We start from the raw sequence: 24,009 nt of genomic DNA on the forward strand, positions 1-24,009 counted from the left end.
ATTGTTGCATAGTCCTTAGGGGAACATAGTGTCCCAGGACTTATTATAAACCCGTTTCTCTCCCCTCTCCCTCGGATGAGTCGACAGGTCGAAATCCCAGCAGTGCAAACGCGGAGCCGAACCTTCAGGCGAGTGGGAATTCGGTGAAACCGTCCCTGGGAACCCGGCTGATGATGAGCTTATCGGCCAGAGGTCATCCTCCGGTTGCCGCATCGGCAGGCGTATCCGGACCCGAGGTGTCGGTGGAACAGGTCTCTGTTTAGAACACCGCATGACAGAGGGGAGGGTGGAACGGGCGGAAAAAGGCGCACGGAGGAGAGCGTGAGATTTCTCTACCGAAAGACGAAGTCTGGAAACGATGTTGTGCTGTCGAAATTTTGTCAAATTTCAGAATAAAGATTTGACTTGTATTCGTAGTCCCGGATAATAATCTAGCCTGTTATTAAATACTCTTTGCCTTTGATACAAGTAATTCTGGGTGTAAATGAATATCACCCTGGGTTTTAAATGGGCAATTCGCTGGAAAACTGAAGGGAGGAAAAATGCAAGCGCTATATGAGCTGCGAAACGGTAAGAAAATACTCAAAGAATTAAATTATTCTTAATCATCGTATATGATAATAATAATAATAATAATAATAATAATAATAATAATAATATCGATGATGATTTATTCGGAGCTTCCTTCATCATATAATTATCACTAATCACGGAAAGGATTCACAATAATTATTGGGATTTTATTATTTATAATTGACAAGGCTGAAGTCTACTTGTTACTCACCCGCCTGCCGGTAAAATATCTTGAAGCAATTTGATGAGGAATGACACTGTAAAATCAGTAAACTGCTTCGGCGCTTCGAGTCTCGTTCTTTTGTGGGTGGTGTAGCCTAGCTTATTTCAGCCTTCGGAGTATGTGCCACTTAAAAGCCTAATTTATTCGAGTACATTTAAAATCCTTATCAAATATACGTATCGACCATACTAAACGCCATTTGCATTCCCTATCGCTTTATATGGTTATAATAACGGTTACAAACATACAATGATATTTAAGATTTATAAAATTTAGCAACAGTTACATCTTACGTATACGTGTACCTATGTACCTATGCATGTATATATATATATATATCTAGATGTATGACGTTACTCATACCCATAATACACGTGATGCGCTGTCGAACATCATTATTACATCTACACGTATCCGGATATGTAGCCAAGAGTGATCGTGCAGGAGGTAATATACCAGATATAAAACAAAATTTCTAAAAAAAATTACAAGTGCTCTATTCACATTGACAAGATAATCAATATTTTAACAAACCGAGCACTGTTTTCACATTCCAAAAGTCTTTCCAGAATGAAATTTTGCTATTTTTTTCTTCTCGTCGCTTCTCTACTCTCCTTTAGCCTTTTTTCTTTTAAGTACAATTATTTAAAATCGACATACAATTTTGCCAAAAGCACATTTTGAGATGATTTGAGCTGGCGTGCTAGTTGCTTATTATTAATACTATATTATTGTTAATATTATTATTATTGATATTATTGGTATTGTTATTATTATTATTATTACATCTCTAGAAGATCAACATATAGAGAAACAATCGAACTCAAATGATACAGATAAAAAAATTTAACAAAAAACTTGCATGTCCAGACAAGCGATTTTCCCCACAGAGAATCTCACTCGTTGTAGGTGACAGGAGTTCTATTTTCAGGACATAAGTATGCAATTGTATGATGAGCTGCACAAATTTTACACGTACACATTCCTATAAACCGAAAGTATTATAACGAATTAACACACATTTATACGTTGCATATAATCTCACATGTTTATGTTGATCGAGAGCTAAACTTTATCACAGAATAACATAAAATACCCTAGTTATTATAAATCATAAATCAATTAATAACAAATATATTTTTAATTCTAAATAATCTAATAATATTATTATAAATTACAATACGAATATCAGCGTGTTTAATATCATGGATGCGTTACACTTTGGGCGCTTCGCAAATACAAGAGTCACATGCAGTTCGTATTTCGCATGGGTAAATAGCGAATGAATTTTTGCAATTGAATTTTCTCTGTCATAATCCAATACTCGGAAGGCGTTTCAAAGACTTTGACGGCACGAGATGATTAATGATCAATTCGCCAAAACTCAAAGTTTCCAGTTTCAAATCTTGCCTTTCGCAAATCCTCATCCTGATTCGTGAGACTCGTGACAGAAGCGCCGTGAGCGTGATTTGCAATTGAGTTGAATCGAGTAGACTATTTATCGACCTTTTAAATCGTTCCTCAGTTTTGTCCGATGTATAAAAAAGTTTTTTTTTTTTTTTTTTATTCTCGCATTGTTCCATCTATTTTTTGTGAATAGCAGCAAGATTTTACCACTGATATTAATCTAATTTTTTTTTTCTACTTCTTCTTTTCGCATAATATTCTTTCAATTCGAATAAATCCTTACAAATTACATACGTACTAAGCTGAATGTACATGTGCAATGAAATTATGTATATCGGCCTAGCGCTAAACATTGGAATAACCTCCTAACCCACGATTTAATACTGGTTAACAAGATTATCTTTGCTATTGAATTTTGCGAACGAGGTCGATGTGGTTTTTAGTCGTTGCATTCGAAACTTGGACCCCGGTGTTTGCAAAATTAATATTACCGTGAGAAATCAATTCCCGCCACGTGTAGTATTTTTAAGTACAAGTACGTTCATTTTACGCATATATGTGCGCGCGTGTTTGTGTGACGGTCAGCAATTTATCGCGAGCCGGAGTTTTGCGTTTAGTAAAACTATTAAATGCACCTATAACGTAGCTGTGGTAATAATCAGCGTTATATAATCGCTGTGTACCACTCGAAATGGCAGGTCGAAATGGTAATAATAATTTCTCGGTAAATTACACAATTTTTACTACCTTCAATTGATATCATACAAATAATATGTATATTGTATTATATTATATCGTACATGTATAATGTATATATGTATATACAGTGGTCCATTTAACCAGAAAATAACAAATTGTAAAAACGGGGACTGAGAAAGCGCGGAGAAAATTCAGTGACGATACCGTTGTGATTTGCGTACAAAAATCTCTCTAAACGTCGTCAGTCTGAAACGCCGAATAAATTGCATCTAGGCATGTCCTTGTTACCCTTATTTCATTACTATACAATGAGATCCTGCGCAGTAGTAAAAAGGTAACTCGATATTATAATAATCAAATGCGTAAGTACATCCCGAACCGTTCTGCCTGCAAAAACAACAAAAAAACAAAAAAAAAAACACCTACACCGCTTGGTGACGGGTAGTCTATGATTCAACGTGTTCGACTATTTTATACTTCAAAAATGAGACTCGGTACGTGCGATTGGAGTAAAAAATTAAGTACGTACGTCCGTAGATGTATGCAAACACTGCACTATCGGTAGATATTACAACATCATATTTCATCGACTTTTAAATTCGATTGCCGCGATTTATGTATGCCTGTAATATACAGGTATATCTACGATTTTTTTTATACATTACAGTAACAGACAGTGATATTTATTACGCTTGACTTTTTTACTTCTTGCAATAAAAATGATATGGCTTCTACGAAGATGCGAGTTTCTTGTTCCCACCGACTTATCTATCTCGAGCGAGTATCAATCAAACAATGTAATTTCTACTAAAACTTTTTGTTGATTATTATTATTGTTATTTTTTTTTTCACCCCTCTTCTCCTTTAATCACCTTTCTCGACACTTTTTAAATACTTACGTTCTACATAGGTTGTCTAATATGGCTCTTGGACGGATCTTAATTCATTTTTTGAACGTTGCATATTCGGTATATCGTGTGGATTAAAATTTTTCCGCAACAGTTCGATGCCGATTTTTTGCACTATCTATATTCGCGAAAAAAAAAATACGTTACACACCGGTTTTCACTATCGCGGCATTAAGATTTCACAGATCGAATTTTTATCCGAGCCATGAATGACATTAAGCAAAGGCTGTGAAAATATTACTGATAATTATCACTCGTAATTGTGTATCATTATAATAATAGAACCGTATTAAATTACGTGAATTCTGAACTCAGCTAAGACAATTATTCTACCCCGTATTATGCAATACCTAGTCAATGGCGATTCTCGACGTTCGTATTTCCGTGTAATTGAAAGAGAGAGAGAGAGAGAGAAATGAGTATAAGAAACAAAACCTGTTGCCGAAAGATAAAAATTCAGCTGCCAATAAAAAAGTAACAACCGAATCAGCTGCATCTACGAGTATGAAGTTTAAATTTTTTTTTCCTCCTTTCCATTTTATCTTTCAAATATCCAGCACTCGTCCAAAGTCATACATTATAAAACTTATCAATATACATAACTAAAATCGATTACATATATACTCATTCTACAATTATTGATATTAATAGAGAAATAAAAACAACAAAAATATTAATAATTTATGTACACGAATAATGATTTGGACCAGCCAACATATAGCACAGATATGTTCAATTCTGAATTCACATATACCTCTATATCGGACGATATCTAAAGCATAATCAACGTTTGCGAATTCTTCCACTTTTATTACGCTTCCTCTTTCACCAGTCATTTTCCTTCGTTTCAACTCATCGCCCGATGAAACATCTACGCAGTTTTCTTTATAATAATAAATTACTATTTTCTACCGTGACCCTGGCCTATTACAGCAGGCTTTGGGTGCCCTAAGAGACGCGCTTCGACGTTCTTCATTTCGCTGATCCAACCGCGGTATACCGTAAAAGAGAGATTTCTTTGACGGAAAAATAACAATCCGCTCGGCGAACTCGTTACATTCCTGACTCAGCTATGCCCTCGTCATCTGAAAATCATTCGGATCTTTCGTTTCTCTCATTAATTCCGCGCGACGATTATCCTACACACCTTCCACAACCATGCCCAATGCAATAACGACAAAATTATACTCTCTGCATGTATTCGTTTCTAATCTAATCGCAAATGAACGTCAAGTAGTCGAGAATCAGTACAGCAAAGGACCAGAGTTACGGTTGTTAGTGAGAACCAATATGGCGAAAGCATCGCGTTATTCGTTTATCCACTCATTTCTGTTCTCCTTTCACTTCACATTTCTCGTTAGGCGCATGCATCACACATATCTAGTGTACAAAAAGCGTGCATGAAAAACAGCAAATGACATTTACCCTCGTCGGAGGAATGACCAGAGTCTGAAGGTCACCTTTCCTTCTCAGCCTCGGCTGGGTTCTTTGAATTTTCAACAGAGCTTCGGTTCTTCCCTAAATTCAAAATTAATAAAGGTACAGAAGTAAGCGGATCCGCTCCACTTAGCGATTCGTTAATACGGCAGCTATACCCTCCGGTTTGTGAATTTCGTTCGTGTTTCAACGTCGGTCGCACAGTTCCGTAACGTATGTAATTAACCAAGCGCCATCACCACGTAAGATTAGGAGCCAAGTATACGAATATATGTAGACCGACTTCGCTATATTACGGACAATTAATCGTCACTTGAAAACTATCGAATTGGACCATTGCTCGAAAAAGAAGCGAGGGTAAAAAAAATCGACCCGCTACCACGAAGCAATATTCCTTGGCGGTTTGAAAGACAGCCGACCGTTATCCCGCCACCAAGATAGATCGTATCGTAATATTATATGTAAGTGTGAGCGATAAAATGATTTTCACTTTCAACAAGTATCCGCGCCGCTTGGAAGACGTCTCCTCACTTACCTTCGAATCCTTGATTGTCGTGAATTTCCCTAATCGGTCCGATGTTGTCCTGCCCTTCCAAGACAGCAAGCAAACACTGATGTATGCAAATGTACTGCTGCTCGGTCTGCACCATCCAGACCCTCTCCTTCCTCATGGCGCAGACAATGCCGAATATATCGACGTAATCTGATACCAAAATCTGTTGCAGTATCCTGTCCAAGGTGATGAAAGTGCCGCTTCTGCCGACCCCGGCGCTGCAGTGAACCACGATGGGTCTCTGATCGGGCCCAACGCGTTCCCTGAAAGCTCGCACAAATCTCGCCAAGGTTTGCGGCGGGCTTGGAACCCCGAAGTCGGGCCAGGTCATGAAGTGGAAGTGCTGGATTTCCCGCTCGACTTTGCCCTGTTCAACCGTGGGTATTCGGAATAAAAATCTATGCCCAGAAGACGTTGGATTTCAAATGGTGCACCGCTCACCTTGCACAACATGAAGTTCCTTATGCGCCAGTCGGGATATTGCCACTCGTTCAGCATAGTGACGCAAATCTCGTCGTAGTATGCCGGAAGCGTGTCCTCGGGAAAGTAACGATCGCATTTCTCTCTTCCCTTCTCTATGCAACGCGTCAGCATCACTATTGCCTGACTATTGCTCTCCCAAACCATTCGCCAGAAGTCGCCGCGCGTCGAATGCAGCGGTCCTTGCGTGACGATGAACTCCCTCGGCGAGTTGTGACCCTGCATGTGTCGGAAATCGCGAGTTTAAATTTCCTGCGCCTCGAGGCGGAACACGGGTTTTTTCTACCCGGATCTACTTACCGGCACGTAGTTCGCGTTTATGTAGTCCGAACCTTCCTCGTCGTCGACTGGCTGCAGTTTAAACCTGCTATGATCGTAAGGCAGGATGTTGGTGAAGCGGTTCTTCGGCCGATTGCAAGGTAGATCGGCCGCCGTGCAGGGCTGATCTCTGCCGACGTGTTTCAGCTCTTCAAACTCCTCGGAGAAACGGAAATCCGAATCCGCGGACATCATTCGATAGTGATCCGCGAAGTTTTCCACCCGTATTGGACGGCTGCGGAAATTCGTGGTATTAGTTTGAGGAAAGCCGTATTTCCGCAAAGGGAAATCACATTCACTCACCTTATCTCAATTACACTTCCAGGCAACGATAGATCGTCGGTAACTCGTGTTTCCGTCGTTTTTCTACCTTGACTTCTCCTTCGTCTTATTATCAGACCGAGCCCTAAGAATGTCAGTAGTAAAACGATTGGAACCGTGACGCCGACAATGATAGCCGTATTGTCCTTGTCTGTTGAGAAAATTTTTGGAAAGCATTATATTGTGCGTCTACGTATCATCTAGAACGAATATATACAATTTATGCTGTTTGGCAAGACGATAATCTCACCTGCGACTAGTAATCCTGTGGAAAGACATGAGTAGAAATTTTACGTAAATTATTTTCATTTAAAATGTCGTCGTGACAAATTGAACCGGGAATCAAGCTTACCTGTCTGAATGGGAAAACTGTAACTGGTATCGGTGAACTTGTCAGGAGCCGTGAATGCCCGGACCTTTACTTTGTACGTCGAGCCAGATTTCAACGGGCCGTTACAGTAGCCGGTTTTACCGTCGCAATTTTCTCCACCGATCGTAAAGTCCTCGACGGAGCCATTTTTGAACGGGTAATAAGGTTCCATTACCTGCAAAGGTAATGCGCGGATAATATAAAATTGGTTTCATTCCAGTGAGCAATGTTATAGTCGAAGTAAGAAATAGCGGATGAGAGGCGGAAGACACTTGATCTGAAACGCGTCGTGCATAATACTGCTTTGTGAAGATTCGAAGGCTACCTGAACGATCAGTTGCCTCGTACGAGAAACGAGATAAATCAGTGTTTCCATGATGCACCTGCCGCGATTAATCAATTCCGATCACCTCAGCACCAGAGGCAACACTAGCGAGTGTGGATCACATGAAATTATCAGTAGTGTCTTCTTCACCAGCACTGTTTACTGGCGTGTATAATACGCTCTGGCAACGTGCATCAGCACACGAGTCCCCCCCCGAGGGATTGCGAATTCATGAGCAGGCTCGACGGCCGTTCGCTGAATTCAATGCAAACAACGAGCCATTGAATACTAATGAAATCTTTGTCTATATGCACGTTTCATCGTAACTACCCACAGTTCAACTGGTGGGCACATTGTTAATTTTCCTTATCCAAAAACGTGTGACCTTCAGTTGTCGGCGATTTGCAATCGGGATTTGATTCGCCAATTACAATCAGTTTTTTACCTCAGGTCAAATACCCTGTTCCTCAAGGCTGAATGCTGTTGTCGAATATTACCTGATACGGAGGCCAGATGCTGTAACCTTGGACGTCTTTCCAGCTGGGCATTTCCAGACCGGAGGCATTTTTGCTGTCGTCCTCGGCGACGATGATGGTGTAGGAAGTGACAGCTCCGTTCTGTTCGCTGAAGTAGTTTTTCCTGAAACGTATCTGGATGGTGGTGCTGCTTCTGCATACCTCCGAGGGTACGACCTGAGTCGGAGGCTTCGGAGGCGCCAGAATTGGCATTTTTTGTTTCCAAACGACCTCCGGCCCGAAGCCGATCCTCGTTTCCGCCTGGATTCGAAATATGTACGTCTTTCCTGGTATCAACGATTTGATCACGCCCTGCAACTCGGTCGGTTTGAAGTCCTTGACTTGCGTGTGAGTCGAGCCCTGAAATTGGGATGGAAAATACTGTGAGTCCAATTTTTTCCTCGTTCTTTGAACGACCGCAGAATTGAAATTCAGAAAATGGTATGTACCGCGTCTCTGCATATCGGTCTCTCTCTTTAAATTCTAGGATACAATAAAATATTCATTCATTCATTCTCTCACCTCCAGTCCGTACGTGATGCTGAACTTCCGAATGACTCCATTCTGATCCTGGCTCGGCAGGGACCACTCGAAGGTGATGTCGCTTGGCGAGACGTTCGAAGGTTGGAACACCTCGACTTTTCCCGGATAAGATTCGCTCGTTGTAAAGCTGGCGCTTACCGGACTTGATTTTCTCAAGAAGGTCGACTCGGTTCCGGATATCACGACCAGTGTGAATGTGTAATTGCGATGAGGCCTCAGATTGTTTATGGTAATCGAGTTGCGATTTGTCACGTTTTGGATCAGGCTCTCCTCCAGACTTTCGTCCGTGCTTATGTACTGCACTTCGAACGCGTCGTATTCGCCTCGAGGCACATCCCATTCCAACGTTATCCTCGTATCGTTTATGTTCACCGCGTGTATCCTCGTCACTCGTTCAGGGACTATGAGAAGACGACGAAAGTTGAGTTAGTAAGTGGTCGGACCAAAACGGATCTGATTCTGTATTGAACTCTTGATACGTTTTCACTTCAAGAAACTGATACTTCAACAGGAAAAGCGTGACTGCTGATTTTTCGAGCAGTTAAACACCAAGCACATAAAACCACTGACACAGACTCACCTGTACGATATTTGCAGCGAGCCAATCCAAATTGCGATTTGGATAATTACAGTATTTACCGAAGTTATTATTTATCAACTGAATAGTTTTCTACTCACATAATCTGTCCTGCCTGAGTAGCGGTTGACTCTCGACGTTGTCGCTAACCGTCCAGGCAGTTACGTTGTACAATTTTCCCGGTGTCAAACCGCTGAACGTCACCTTGTTCTCGGTATCGTTAACCATTTTTTCTTTAATGGTGTTGTTCGAGTCGCTGATACTGAACCGATAAAGATCGAAACGGGACGACTGTACTGGCGTCGGTGTGTAAAGGAGGGTCAATGAGTCGGGGTAATCTTGGTCGATGACAACCACGACTTCGGACTGGATTAACGGCACTGTGTTAACAAGGTAATCGACGTAAAGTTACGAACAAACAAGACGAAGTTTAGAATCGATAGCTGAATTTTTAAAGACACGTAAATGTTATTGAATTTGCATTTCTTTATTCTGTTCTTCCCGCTGTATTATCTTTCCGCTATTTCGTTTCATTTCTTCTTCGCTGCAGCTGCCACTATTGATATCGTAACAATGGTTCGATTAGTCGTGCGCAAAACACGGCGCTTTGTTAAGGTAACACCGAATGATCGAAAACTGCACGAAGCGAGAAAAACAGGTTAATTGCAACGAAACGAATTCGACTCATTTGCAATTCCACACTTCACGTCATACCAAACAGTCATTTGAAAACTCAGTAAAAAAAAACAGGCACGTCTGCATGCAAATCTCAAATACGGAATGACTTAGCGTCTCAAGGCAGACATCCTACTCACTTGTTCTCGTAGTGAGATTGGTCACGTCGCTGACCAGGTTGTAGGACACGGTGTAAACCGAGAACGAGTACTCCATGCCTGGTGTCAACTCGCCAATCAGTTCCTTCCTCAATTGCACACCTTCCTTCGGACCAGAAGCAGCAGCAGCAGCAGAAACCGTACTCTCTGTGACGTTCTTAGTGCGAATAGAATCGCTATCGTTCACCAACCACCATCTTATCACATACGTCTCTATCCTGCCCTCTGGCCTCGGCCATTCCAAGGTAACATTGGTAGAGTCCGAAGTCAGCGTGATGTTTAGTACTGGATTTGGTTCTGAAAACGATTCACGTTACATAGAATCTGCTGAAGGTTTTGAGATTTTTCTTTCCCTGCTTCCGCGTGTCAACAATCATTTCGTACTCACGAATTGTCTGATTTACTTGCAGCGAATCCAAGCTCTCGATCCCGAAGCTGACCGTGTTTACCCTGATGATGTACCGTTCGCCGGGTGTCATATCGTCTATTTCAGCCTCGGTATTGCTCAAGCTCGCCACATCATGCCAGGTGGTATCATCCTCAGTTTGATAACGAATGGCGAATTCCGTGAACATGGAATCTGTCGGTGCCTCCCACCGTACGACGACCCCGTTCCTCCGCACTTTCTCAATGCTCAAATTCTTCGGCGGATGAGGGACTGAAGAAGTCACAGGTATACAGGTGAATTTAATACCCAATCATTGGAGAGATGTTACATTTGGAAGTCATTGAAAGTTTTGATATTACTTACGGACAGCCTGAAAGTGGACGTGGGGCTCACTTCTGAGGCCATGGCTGATCGCGACGACCCGAATCTCGTACCCTGCACCCGGAAACAAGTCCTTTAGATCGATGTGAGACTCGATAGTCGAGGTCGTCGTACTCTCCCCGGTGTCATTTCTGTTGTGAGTAACCTCGAACTTCTCCTGACGCGAGTTTACGTCGCTCTTCCAAGATATGTTCAGCCCCTTTTCGATCGATTTAAGATCCTCGATGATCGGACTGGCCGGTCGGGTCACTTGGTATATCACCGACTCAACTGATTCAGCCTTGTTGCTCATAGCCTGGACACTTATCGAGTAGTTCCGACCCGGAAGAAGCGCGTCCAACGTCACCTTAAATTTTCACAACCGTCACCTATTACGCTATCGTTTCATCGTGAAGATTCCGTAAATGCATGACATGAATTGGCTTTGTGCCAGAAATTTCGACTCTGCGAAGCGTGTCGATACCTTTACCTTCGTTTTATCGACTGTCAGAGACGTCGTATCGCCGGTAAGTCTTTCCACTTCGTCGTACGAAAGCTTGTAGCTGTCCTGAGTGCTAGCGTTGTTTGGAGTCCAGGAGACCTCGACCATTCCGGTCTGCTCATCCGTCACAGCTCGGAGATCTCTGACAGGTAACGGTTCTGAAGAAAGTGCAATTAGTCATGACAATCGCAATGAAAACACGAGGATTCCCTTCCTGCGACGATACTCACCCAACGTTATATCCCCGGTCGCTGGCCAGCTGGTGACTTTGCCAGACACCGTCTTTACAATCACCTGATAGGTCTTTCCGGGCTCCAAATCCTTGAAATCGAGCCATCTCTCATCGTCCCGGCTTCTGGTGACCGGAGTCTGCCGCCTCGTCGCCAGAGACACTTGGTACTTGTCGAACTCGGACGTCCCGTTCTGGGAGTCCCAGAGGACTCGGAAAGACGTCGGAGTCAGGTACCTTCTATCGAAAGTGACGTTCAACGGGCGAAGCGGAACTGTTCGATATTGGGCGGTCGTTGGGGCCGAAGTCTCGTCCTCCGACACGGTTTGTACCGATATGTTGTAGGCTCTTCCTGAAGGAATAAATAAACGGAAGATTCGAAGCTGCGTCCGGCGTTTAACGCCGATTGCTGCTCCTTGGAAGTGGAAACTCACCTGGAACGAGGCCTTTGAATGCAGCCTGCGCTGGTCCCGGGGGTTCGCCCTCCTTCTCGACGTACAAAACGGACTCGATCGCATCCGGTGGATCGATGCTCACCTTGTAGTGGGTGTATATACCGGCTGGATACGGCGGCTGCCACAACACCAGAAGCGTTGTCTCGTTTCGGAACCAAACGATGAACTTTCCCGGTGTATTTGGCTCTGGGGATTGAGAGCATTAAGCCGTTAGGGGTCATCTGCCGAAATTCGAGACGTCAAGGCTTCTCAAACACTTTATCGAGAAGCGAATATGGTGCAAGAAAGCAAGAACACTTGATTAAATAAACGGACGGTCAGATAAATCCGTAAATATTGCGACAGTTGCTGATCGCGCGAACAAACATCGCGAGGCTTCGATCCGAACGATAAACAACACTGTAAGTGTAAGAAGAACAAGGGAGATGATGACGATTAGTCATCCAACTTGTTGAAAAATATATCCTACAAGATGGCCGTGCATGTTTTTATCGCCGTCATAGAAGACGTGAAAATTGAGCGTCAATGACTTACTGGTCGTGAAGTTCCTGCTCGTGTAGGCCACGCTCTCGTTCGCATCGAGCACGGTGAACAGCTGCAAAGAATATGTAGCTCCGGGTATGAGATCCTGAAATGTATAGGTGGCCATATCGGCCGGAACAAGGCTTGTCTTGGGACTACTCGTGTCACTGAAACTCTGAACCCGCAGTCGGAATCCGGAATAATTTCCCTGCGCGGGTGGAGCCCAAGAAACGGTAGCCGATTTTCCATTGCGAACGGTCACCGTGAGATTCGAGGGTGGATCGGGTGCTGAAAATTATTACATCGATCAGGTTTGAGCTAGTGCTAACGGTAAGTAGCCGGGAATCGAATGTGGAAACGTTCGTCACCGGCAAGGGCCGATGACCAAAGTACTTTTCCACGTTTGCTTCTAGCTCCGAGGCACGTTTCGCTTAACACTTATCATAACGCCATTATACACTGCAGAACGGACGTCAATTAATTACCTGTAGTTATCGAGGCGGTCCACGTGAGCCAGTCGTTGAGCGTCGAGTTGCTGTAGTAGAGCCAGAACTCGTACTTTGTACCGGGAAGAACGTTCGTGAATTTGATCTCGTCGCCAATTTCATCCGACGATATCCTCGTGTTCGGCGGCGGATAACCGATCGCCGGACTGTAATCGAGCCTGTACCACGAGTCCCCTTGACTCAGATTTCCCGGTATCTCGATCGCCAAATCGGTCGAGTACGTCACCTGAAAAGAAGGATAAGAAGCCACATGTAGAGGATCCTCTCACCGCCAATTACTGGGGGAAAAGATCTTTCGAGCTTTCGATCGCCGTTGAAAACACAAGTAAAAGACCAAGGGAAATGATAGCAAAAGTGTACCGCAACAACCATAATCACAATCCGGTCCATCAAGAGCCTTTTGATTCTTGACCCGGATCGTGAACGACGACCACGCTGAAAGTCCGTACTTGGATTACATACCTAGAACGACGCGACACGCGATATTGTTTCAGCTCGTATAAACAATTAAGTCAGGACGTTCGTACTATGTGGGCTAAATTCCAGCACCATTGTACGACGGCATGCGGTATAAGAACGGTCGGCTGCAGGCGACGAACGCATTAAGCATTACAATAAAGCGTTAAGTAGGTGTGACGTCACGAAGATCGTTCGCCGGTTGTCGATGGTGTGTATCATTACACGCACGTGTATGTGGAAAACGAAAAAAATATTATATGACGTCTGCGGTGTACACGGTGCGCGTATAACACATTCGAAATAATATAACGAGCGAATGTGAGTTCTCACATGCGCGTGCACCAGGTAGAGTTTGGACTCTTCTCCATTGCTTGTAATATTACACTCCGTAGCGTTACTGTTTATCGACGATGCAAGAATAGGTATTTAACAACTGTCCGTGCGTGTGTACGTACACTAGGCATACGTTGTAATGGAGGTGCCGGTGGGCTTTCTAACGGGTCTTAAAATTAGCTCGTTTATAACGTACGCGGCTCGGCGTTGCCGTACACCTGTAACCTTTCCGCGTAATAAATATAAAATTACAAGTAAACATAAAAAACAAAAAAAAATATAAAATAAAAAGAGGGAAAAAAATCGGTGTGTATGAAAAAGAAAGATGGGGGATAAAAAGAAAGAAATCCCCGTTACGAGACGCTAAACAACATCACAGCACCGAGTGTTGGGTGTGGGTGAAGCTCGACGGGAGGCGATGAACCTGCAACGTCGTGTTTGTTGCACGTATAACCACCTATATGTAAAACATTCTGTACACCTATATATGCATATACATATGTATACAGGTATGCATGCTTTGCACGCACCCAGAAATAAATACACGGCTTAATCCGCGTGCATACATCGCGCTCAGGTGGGTGCAGCTCATGAATTTTCTTCCGTATCTCTCCCCTGCGCACGGCTGATACATATTATATGCGTGCAGCGTTTGAGGATAATGCTGAGATAAGTAATTGAAGTGATTCCGGGATAGGGACAGTCGGGAATTACCAGAATTAATTATTCCATGACAACGCTGTGTTATATGTACATGCATGTTGTAACGTGCTTGGACATTACGGAAAATAAATATGGATTCGTGAGCTTAATTAATGAGCCAAAATCAAAGGCGTAATCAAATGTTGGGAAAAAGCTTTAATTGCAAGATACGTGTTTCACGTTTTAAGTCTGAAACAAGACTGTTTTTACAATAATGTTGGTTGACGCAGCAACCTTATTCTTTTTAAAGACATAAGAGGTTTATAAACGTCTCTTATCTATGATGACTACTGGATCATTAACGGGTGATTTCACCCTTTGTAACAATATGTATGTATAATGTAGGAATGCGAATGTACGGATATGGTGGCCTGACCGAGCCTGTTGAGCAACTGCAGGATGTGCCCGGTTTCAATTGGATAACGAACCCGACAGCAAGAATCGACCGCAGTGATGAGACGGCTGTTTAATGCTCCGCAGCCGGCCGGCCGTAGCTGAATAACCAGAAGCGAGTCATTACTTCGGACGAATAATTGCGATAGAGTAAAAGCGGTAAGCAAGCCGCAGGATTTCGCTGTTTAATAATTATGAGGATCGATTCCACGGGGATTTGGAAATAATCCGTATGAAAACCGAGCGCTGAATCAGCGCTCCGCATTTAACGCGATATAACCGATTTCCGGAGGATTTTCGACGAATCGTTACGGTTTTTCTTGCAAAGCATTTGTGTTATTTATTCGCGCTGTAAATAATGAAGCAGTTATAATCCACTCGCGATTATTCACGATCGTTTTGCAATACCTCGCGCGGTGAAGAAATAATTATACCTAGATCGCAGTTCCCGATCATTCGACCAGCCGATGTTCTGCTCTTATAAGGATCATCGAAACCCGGACGGCGGAATGCATACGAGCATAAAGAGGATATATATACACCTGTTCGACAGTGGCGTTACGCAAAACTGACGCTTCTTTACTACGGCCTTTCAACTTCCGGTCGGCGACTTCCGGCATAACATTGCCCGTACAACCGACTGACTGACGGACCGATGCAGACGCGGCTGTACGTCGGATGCTGCGGATACGTATCCCGCAGACGATGCACATGTGCCTAGATGAATTCCGCTATATTCTCGGCTCAAGATCCAGGCTGAGCATTTCGTTTTTCATCTCCTGCGGTTTCTCTCTCCCGCCTCTCTGTCACTCATTCTTTTCCTTTTCTCTCTCTCTCTTCCCCCGGGATATTTTCACACATGCAACGGCAGACGGCCTGCCTCGTCCGCCTCTGATTCTTCTCGCAATTAAGCCTGGGACCTCTCTAGCACCGAGGGGTGGGCGGCAGAAGGAAGGGAGGCAAGGAGGGCAGGAGGGATCGATATGAGCTAGACTGCAGGAATACCGAGCCCTGATGCGCGGGAGGGAGAACAAGATCCAGGAACGAGGGACGCCGAGTCCACCCTCCGTCAACCGGGGGTCGAGAGCTACGTGAGAGGATCTGAGGTGTAGCCAGCAACAGACGACTCAGATTTTCGTTCAGCTAGTCAGGCTCGGAGACGAAGCACCTCGCTTCGCCCTTCGGTGAACTCCCCGCAATTTGTCTTATGGAGATTTTTCATTTTTATCTCAAAGCGGATGAGAAGGAGGACGAGGAAGGAGACGGATACTCTTGCGATTAAAAACCTGCGACGCTCGTAGATCTAGAAATGCGACGATTGAACCTTGTTCATTCGGTATGTAATTGAAGTTTGAGTTTCAACACAGTTTTCGACTAATTTGCTCCGTCATCTTCTTTTTTTTTTTTATCTCAACAATCAAAACAAATGCGTCTCGTAAACCGGTATCAGGATTTTCATTAACTGCTAATTGTTTTTGCGACGGCACGGAATACAAAGAACTACAGTGACTTAGGCACATGGTAGATCGTAAACGAACGAACGATACGTTCTCTCGCTATTGAGTATAGTTACGCAACGATTCGTTGCGTGTTGGTATAAGCTTATGGAGCGACTGCTTGGCTTACACCACGCCTTGTATTACGGTTCTGTATCTATGATAATCGTGATTAATTTAATTAGACGGCCGATCGCGTACGCGAGTAAACCGTAGAATGGTGAATCGCGTTTACAATTTATCGTCGAGCAAAATGTTAACGCAGGTGCGTGTTTAATGTTTATTAAGATGGGCATAAGTTGGGTGTATATTTGCAGGTCCCGTCACTGCGAGAACGACGCGGAGTTCTCGTAATTAACCTGCGGGCGTGTCTCACGAGGTTTCTCAAGTAGTAGTTATATTTGCCTACGCGTTTGTACTCGTACATGAAAATAAGATTTCTACACCTTGTTCGGACGACGGACAAAAGACTAGTCTGTGAACTTCGTTAACTCCGTAGTTCCACCTAAACCCGTGTTCTTCGACTCGTTTTTACCTCTCCAATTTGTCGTCTAAGAACCACAAAATTACGCCACGGCAATTTCACGTGCGATTATTATACGATACGATTATTGTCGGTAAAAAATATTCTCAGATGAAAGCAAAACGAACACAGCTTGTGCTAATATTTGGCCGTTTATCTGTCTAACGTTTGTCCGAAATCTGCAGTGACGACAAGTTTACTCTCTGAACGTGTGTCGTTACCATTTCCGGTAGCCGCTGATCTATCGCTTACTCCGGTAGTGCTTATTCGCTGAACTGAAAGTGCAAAACAAAGCTACGAGATAGGATGTTTGCGGTTTGCGTAACGGAACTGCAGTCTCTATTATACAAATGTAGACGTTGGTAAGGAGCAGATTCGTTGTAATTAGATATTTCTCACGCGTACTTAGATGGTATACAAATTACTCATTGTTCTTCGGTATAATGTGCGGTAATTAAGCATATAGTGTATCGCCACGACATACGTACGCGATTATTGCAAGGCAGTGGCAGAGGCGTTTTCCTTGCTTAATAAAGCGAAATCATTAAAGCTCCGTTGATCCGACCTTCTGCGAAAATCCCCGTCGGTTGATTCGCTGGGAAATGTAAACCGCAAGGAAACGTATAATCTTTCTTCAATGCGTAAAAGCAACGAGCTCGTTCAATTTATAGATACAATCCGCTCGAACCGCAAGCTCAAAATCAGCCGATTCCGCAAGCTCCCAGTGATAAATTTATGCGTAAGAAAAGACAAGTCGCGGGCACGGTAGTTACAACGAGAGAATGAAAAGTGCAGATTTTACTCTCAAAACTGGCGGAAAAGAGGAAGAGTTCAAGGTTTTTGGCAAATAATACCCATGGCAGCTGTAATTTTTACCATTGACGTGAAATATTTCACTTTGCGCACGGTAGTTTTCACCATTTTTATAGTAAATTCTGCATTTCGCGGTGTATATTTTACAATAAAACCTCGACGCGTCCCTCTTTTCTTACAGTTTTGAGTAAAACCTGCTCTTTTATTCTCTCCGTGTAGCACTGAACTTGCGGGCGTCGTTTCCTGCTCGGCTTCGCGTACGATCATAGCTAAACGATCATTGTACAATCGCTATTAACGCGGCACATTCGACATCGTCGCATGCGTCAGTCAACAAGCGGCTTTCGCCGCTTTCCCCGCTTCCGTATTCGAGTGCAGATTGAGTCGCGGTCGAACCCCTTTGCGAACGAAATCAACGCTCGTGAGAATTTAGATTTTCTAATTTTTCCCGGGCTCGAAGCGCAGCCGAGATTTACTCAGTGTTTGGAAAATTTATCACTCGATCGCAATCGAGGCGTAATTTACCTATACGTAGGTGGAGCAGGCGAGTCGAGTTACATAAAATCGTTAGCCCTGCAATTACTCGCTGCAGTTTACCGTTACATAACGCATCAGCGCTCGGAGCACACACCAACTTTGATTCGCGTGTACAAGCTGAAATTCAACGCGGTCGGCTTGACCAACGTGCAACCTTGCAAATTTTAGCAGCTCAGTTTTGCGCGTATTGCACGAGACTGGCGTGGCTCGCTTTCCCTGTTAAGCAATTCGAATGAATTCAAAAGCTGACCGCGTTGCGTATAGACGCTCCGTTGCGCATGCTGGATATAATATAATTAACCGCGCACGATTCACGCATTTAACTAACTGCTCAGATTATTTGGTCCACGCGGCAGACTTGTGTCACTAAAAATTATTGTAAATTTACCACACTGTACAAAAGTGTTGTAAATGTATAAAATCAGCTTGCAAATTTACAAATTCGGTGTAGCGTCGTAAATTATTACTATATACTTGTGACAAATTTACAACAAAGTTTCTGATGTTACTAATTGTAAAATTTATAAGAAAAAACACGAAAAAAATCATTCGAATTCACTTGATTGTGTAGTGAATTGATTGTAGTTGTAAAATGAATATATAGTAAGTGTTGGGTGAATTCACTCTTCCGTATCGGAATAAAACTTCCAATACAGTGTAGGAAGCTACGTTCGGAAAATTTTAACAGTGTACACAAACCGGAGGATTAAAAACTAGCGATTTTGCAACTACGTGCGAATATAAAACCACCTTTGCCTAGTTTGTATACCTAGTATAAAATAATATGTGTCACAGAACTACGAAAATCTGAGCTTTGGTGTTCAGGGTAAAGAAAAAAAAAAAAAAAAAAATTGACAACCTTCACGCTTTTACTTGCAATGCGAAGGCCGCGGCGATTTCCGTATCCAACTTCTGTGTTATGTTTCAGTCTGCTGCGTTATTGACGAATACTGTACGCAAACTAGACGAATATTGAGGGCGAATACTAATTTAAATTCTTTTATTTGCGTATGTTATCTTCGAGACGGTTGATTCGAAAGTTAGAATTAAATAAACAAATCAACCGGTGACTGTTTACTATGTGTATACAGTTCAAAGATAAAGTGGGCCTGGTATCTCGCGTGATGTAATTATAACGGAAGTTCAAAACTTCCTTGGCCTTCCGGTTAATCATCAAAGCAGCTCGGTTCTTTCTTTTTTCTAAATAAGGACACACGTTTGCTCGTTTTCTTGATTAGAGTATCGTATCTACGGAACGATCTACGACAGGACTTAACGTCTAGCTCGAGTAACTATACGGTGTTTTTTCTTTTTTCCTTAGTTTCGTTTTATTTCTCACACGTCGTACAAATTAGGAACATGACGTAATACAAAAAAAAACTCACGATTTCGTATTCCATGAATAAATCAATTGTCTTTAGATCAAAATTTATAGAATATCTTTTTTTTTTGACACCACAATATTAGAAAGAATTCGAATGCGATTAATGGAAACTAGTTTTTAGCCACATAAAAATTAAAAATACGTGGAATCAATGTTTGAAAGGTCAAGTCTTGGCACGGGCGTGAGTGAAGTGAACATATCTCACATTCCTAAAATTAAACAGTGGTCATGGGAATATCCAAACATGCCCGAGGGTTTGATTGATAATGTACAATTTATATATATTTTTTTATTAATAACAACTTATTCGAAAGGTCCGCGCCGACTCGAACGAGATCAAACGCGCATCCCTTCCCAGTCCAAGGGCCGGATATCATCTTCACACTCGACATCTGTTCGCCGCAAGGTGCAGAAAGAAATGCAGCAATGACTCGGCGTCGTTATCCGCTCGGGATTTCCGTCTGACCGTCAGCCTTGTTTCCGCAGCGGTTTCGTCACATTTCCCTGTTAAGCGGTGACGGCAGAAAGCGGAGATGAGAAAACGAGCAGACGCACGAATGCCTGAATGAACAAACGTGCGCTTTTCCCACCTCGGGGGACCCGGGACCCGAAACGCTGCTTCTGACCCGCTGACCCCATGACCCGGGAACACGGGTCCCAGAAAGAGACACTTCACTCGTTATCCAACGATTCCGACTGCCGTCGAAGGAGTTTATTTTAGCACGCTACGGTCATCCGCCCCGCATTCTGGGCCAAAGAAGCCGGAGCTTTTCTTTCTCTCGGTGTCTCTCTCTCGCTCAGCTGTCTTCGCCAAATATCTACGATGCGTCTATCGCGTTGCCACATTTTCTTACTCCGCCGATTGACTTCTTACGCACATTCTCTTAAGTCATGCGACCGCCTTCGAGGCCCGCGGTAAAACCGCACTAAGGTCGTTATTCGCAATTAAACGGGAACATGTTGGCGATCGGGGAATTTTTGGAGGTATAATTTAACGGAGAAGCAGCAAGACTACACCTATCCTAGCTCGGCATCTTTCTCGAGGTCAGTTTCGAGACGAGAGGCTTCCTCGAAACCGCGGTAAACATGCCAAGATCTCGATTATACCGCGGAATTGCTCGGGAGGCCTTTGGTCAGGAACCCGCTGTTGTAACGCGTTAATAATATGCGTGACGAGGCGTTGAAGTGCAGCAGGTGCAAAATACGCTTCAAAGTCAGTACGGAGGACGCTGTTTTCGAACAACGAAAGGATATTCCAGAAACCGGATTTGCCGCGCGAGAGGATAACCTGTTTTCGACGCGACAACGAGTCGCGTACATGGCCAAATACCCGGCGGTATGTTCAAAAAAATATTTTTTTTACCACGATTGTGGCGTTACATGAAACTTTCGACGCTGCGATTGTCTCGCCGGTTTTCATATCGGATCCACTTATCGCGTTTCAATGCAGAGACAAGTGGATTGGAGTTAATAAGAATGAATGAAACCACCGGCTGTTGGTGATCGCTTCTCATTGATACATTGTTGAAACTCTTGTCTTCGTTGTCGGATGGAACCTCTTTCAATTCGGAATTCAAATAACAAACGATAGATTACGTTTGAACAGTCGGACAAAGGCCTGTTAAACACACGTCGTCGTGTCGAGGAAAAAGAAACAATATGTAACTTTGACTAACAGGGAAAGTACAAATTTAAGCGTAGCGTCATCGTTTTCTGAAAAAACTTGAGTAAAATGGACCAGCTACCAGACTTCGGTAAAATGACCTGATCTTTGGCTCGGTTGAAAAATCTGAAAATTTATAACGATCCTGAAGAGATTGAAATCCGACCAACGCCGAATTCGACATGGCTTACTCCAAGCATTCATCGACAATCGCTGACGATGGATAAATCACTATGTTTTTATATAAATTTATACGACTTCGCGAATCTCGTTTTCGTCAATTACCTGTGCGTGGACGGTAAATCAGTAGGCTACCTATACTCGATTCCAGTAATATATGCGCGAAGGTCGCGGTAAGCAGAGAAAAACGAGAGGAATGAAGAAAAGCGGAATCTGAGAGATCCCAAGGATTTAATCGAACGATGAAGACGTAAAGAACTGAAATTCGACAGTGCCGAAATGGGATTCGAATCGAGCCCGCTGGCTAGCTGGCTGATCGATCATGGGACTTTACACCTCATTTGATATGCGTGAGCTATCGAACGACGCACTTACGTCCAACTCTTTCGTACCAGGAGAGTTGGGTTACTACGAAAGGCCTTTATTGCTGTCCCAGCTGAACGCGCGTGAACTGTACTCAATGAGAGAGTGCAGAGTTCTTTCACCTGTCGAAAGACCAGCGTATTTGTCCAGAGTAACCTGGACACCTCGCCCATCCACCGATCCTTTTTCCAACAATAAAAAACCGATAACGTTCTCTACGCCTTAACGTACAACAGCCTTCCGCGGATTTCACACTTCTAGCAATCAGGCTACGGAGTGTACAATTCCCCAGCACGGCATACCGACTGTCAAATTTAATCGAAAGCTGCATTAGAATGTTCCCACGGTTGGACAGAGCTGATGGAAAGTTCGATTTGACGTGACGCAAAACTGAAAATCGCCGCCATCGATCGCTCGAACAAATCGGAACGGTTCCATCTGGTCTCCAATTAATCTAACGCCGTTAACCCAACGCGATGTACTCAGATTTGACTTCCCGCAGCGGATTGAGAAGCTGCGGGCCTGATCTCTGGATCATATTCCAAACTCGACGTAGACCAGCCGTTGTAAAAGTAACCTTCGTACGCGATTGTTAGAGCAAACCGTTCTCCGTCTACGCACAGGCTTGCACCGAATCTGGTACCATCTACCTACAGAATTATAATCACCGAGGAAGATCGTGAGCCATCGATTTACGTTGCGGGAGAAAATTGGCACCCACAACATCCGCTGTAATGATTCCTCGGGACGCTGGGCGTTCCGTTATAGTCTCCAAGCGGAGCTAAACATAATTTTTCAAATATCGTGCATTTAAGTCGTTCACGTTATGCAATGCTCAGTCAACCAAGTCCGTGCACACCTATAGTCACCTACGTCAGTTTGCATAGGAGCCAAACAGGCAGTCCTAGGTATCGATAATATGCCTCCATCTGCCTGTTCCGTGTGTCTGCTTTTACCTGCCGTGGCTAAGACCCTGAGGCAGTGTACGTATGCGGTTAAAGACGAAGTGTGTCGTGCTTTGCCAAGTGGTGTGAGTGAGCGGAGGTATACTAACTCCCTACACTACGGTCAGACGCTCCGCAGGTAGCCGAAGCGGGTTATAAAGTTTAACGTTGAGCTGTAAATCGTTCCTTCGGTCAGGTCAGGGTTTGCCAAATTTCCCGTACAGTTAGGCAAATTCTGTGCAAATACGGCCTCGGGAATATTTCGGACTCTGTGAAGGTTCGGAATTTATTACCCACAATTCTTGGCCAGGACAGTTATTCCAAGCGCGAAACGATGGTCTAATTCGAAAGGCGCAGGGTGACGATCTGACTCGATGTTAATCGATTCTGGAGAATTGATCGATTCGGCGGGGAGCCACGATCGATCTTCAAGAGCCACGGTAGATAGTATTTCGAAAAGCAAAACAAGGTTGTAGGTGAATCGGGGAGCGTATAGGAGCGCAAAAAATTGACCAATCGACGATGTCTGTAACGTGTAACTTACCTCCGCTAACAGAACGAGAAAGATTCCTGACCACCGCGAGATAACGATCGGTCGTTTCATTGTCACCGTTTGTTATACTCGGCGACGAAGAAACGGGGTGATCGGTAGCTGGAAGAGGACGGTTATCACTGCAGGCACTGGTTCACACTATCCCGACTGAAACGCGGCCGCCTGGAATAAAGCGTCGCGATAGGAAGCGGCGACAGGTGATTCTCACCAATTGATAACCGCACTTGGCACCTGCACGGTTGACACAAAACACCTGTGAACCCCGGGCACTAATTCCGACGGCATCTCCGGGGCGGCAGGGCCGTGAGTCCAGGAGCCTTTTCGACAGATTTCCAATTGATTCGAATTCGAGAAAGAGTGAGCTCCCGACCGTCCTCGCCCTTCCTCGTGTCCGGGTTCCCGGCTCTCTACGTCGCACCCTTCGCCCAGGGTCGCGGTCCCTCCTCGATTTCCGGCACTCCAGTCGCTCCCTCGCGTTTTCAAATTCGATTGTTATTGTACCGTCAAATCTCTGGCTTATACCTTCGACCGTCTAGCGCGCTTTCATTTCGTCCGACTCGCGTACACTTTCATGTTTTCTGTGCCAACGAGGCTCGACTCGCCGCCAGTCGTCGACCAGCCA

The 24,009-nt window shown here is 43.9% G+C and overlaps 1 protein-coding gene across 6 annotated transcripts; it reads right to left on the bottom strand.

Annotated features, from left to right (window-relative positions):
- Positions 1-654: 654 nt before the first annotated feature.
- Ptp10D (Protein tyrosine phosphatase 10D) lies at positions 655-24,009 on the bottom strand. Of its 6 annotated transcripts, none has more exons than XM_046633747.2 (20): positions 23,379-24,009; positions 13,024-13,270; positions 12,551-12,826; positions 11,996-12,202; positions 11,563-11,913; positions 11,321-11,490; positions 10,834-11,197; positions 10,471-10,740; positions 10,065-10,379; positions 9,351-9,629; positions 8,652-9,073; positions 8,112-8,489; positions 7,272-7,464; positions 7,170-7,184; positions 6,902-7,070; positions 6,581-6,833; positions 6,242-6,499; positions 5,783-6,167; positions 5,236-5,328; positions 655-4,895 (listed from the first exon to the last, which is right to left on the bottom strand). In XM_046633747.2, the coding sequence occupies exons 1-19, from the start codon at positions 23,436-23,438 to the stop codon at positions 5,267-5,269; spliced, it is 4,674 nt and encodes a 1,557-aa protein (XP_046489703.1). In that variant the 5' UTR covers positions 23,439-24,009; the 3' UTR covers positions 655-4,895; positions 5,236-5,266. The 6 variants fall into 6 exon arrangements, with proteins under 6 accessions (XP_046489703.1, XP_046489702.1, XP_046489706.1 ...); XM_046633746.2 differs by having other exon boundaries at positions 11,315-11,490; XM_046633750.2 differs by lacking the exon at positions 7,170-7,184.

The sequence above is a fragment of the Neodiprion pinetum genome, chromosome 6 (assembly GCF_021155775.2).
Source record: "Neodiprion pinetum isolate iyNeoPine1 chromosome 6, iyNeoPine1.2, whole genome shotgun sequence".
Classification (NCBI taxonomy): domain Eukaryota; kingdom Metazoa; phylum Arthropoda; class Insecta; order Hymenoptera; family Diprionidae; genus Neodiprion; species Neodiprion pinetum.

Excerpts from the sequence above, each read along its gene's own strand:
- Ptp10D (XM_046633746.2), bottom strand. The coding sequence starts at position 23,438 with ATGAAACGACCGATCGTTATCTCGCGGTGGTCAGGAATCTTTCTCGTT. Across the intron at positions 11,198-11,314 it reads TCGATAAAACGAAGGTAAAG|GTGACGTTGGACGCGCTTCT; the intron begins GTATCGACACGC and ends TGAAAATTTAAG. Across the intron at positions 9,074-9,350 it reads ACTCAGGCAGGACAGATTAT|TCCCTGAACGAGTGACGAGG; the intron begins GTGAGTAGAAAA and ends GTCTTCTCATAG.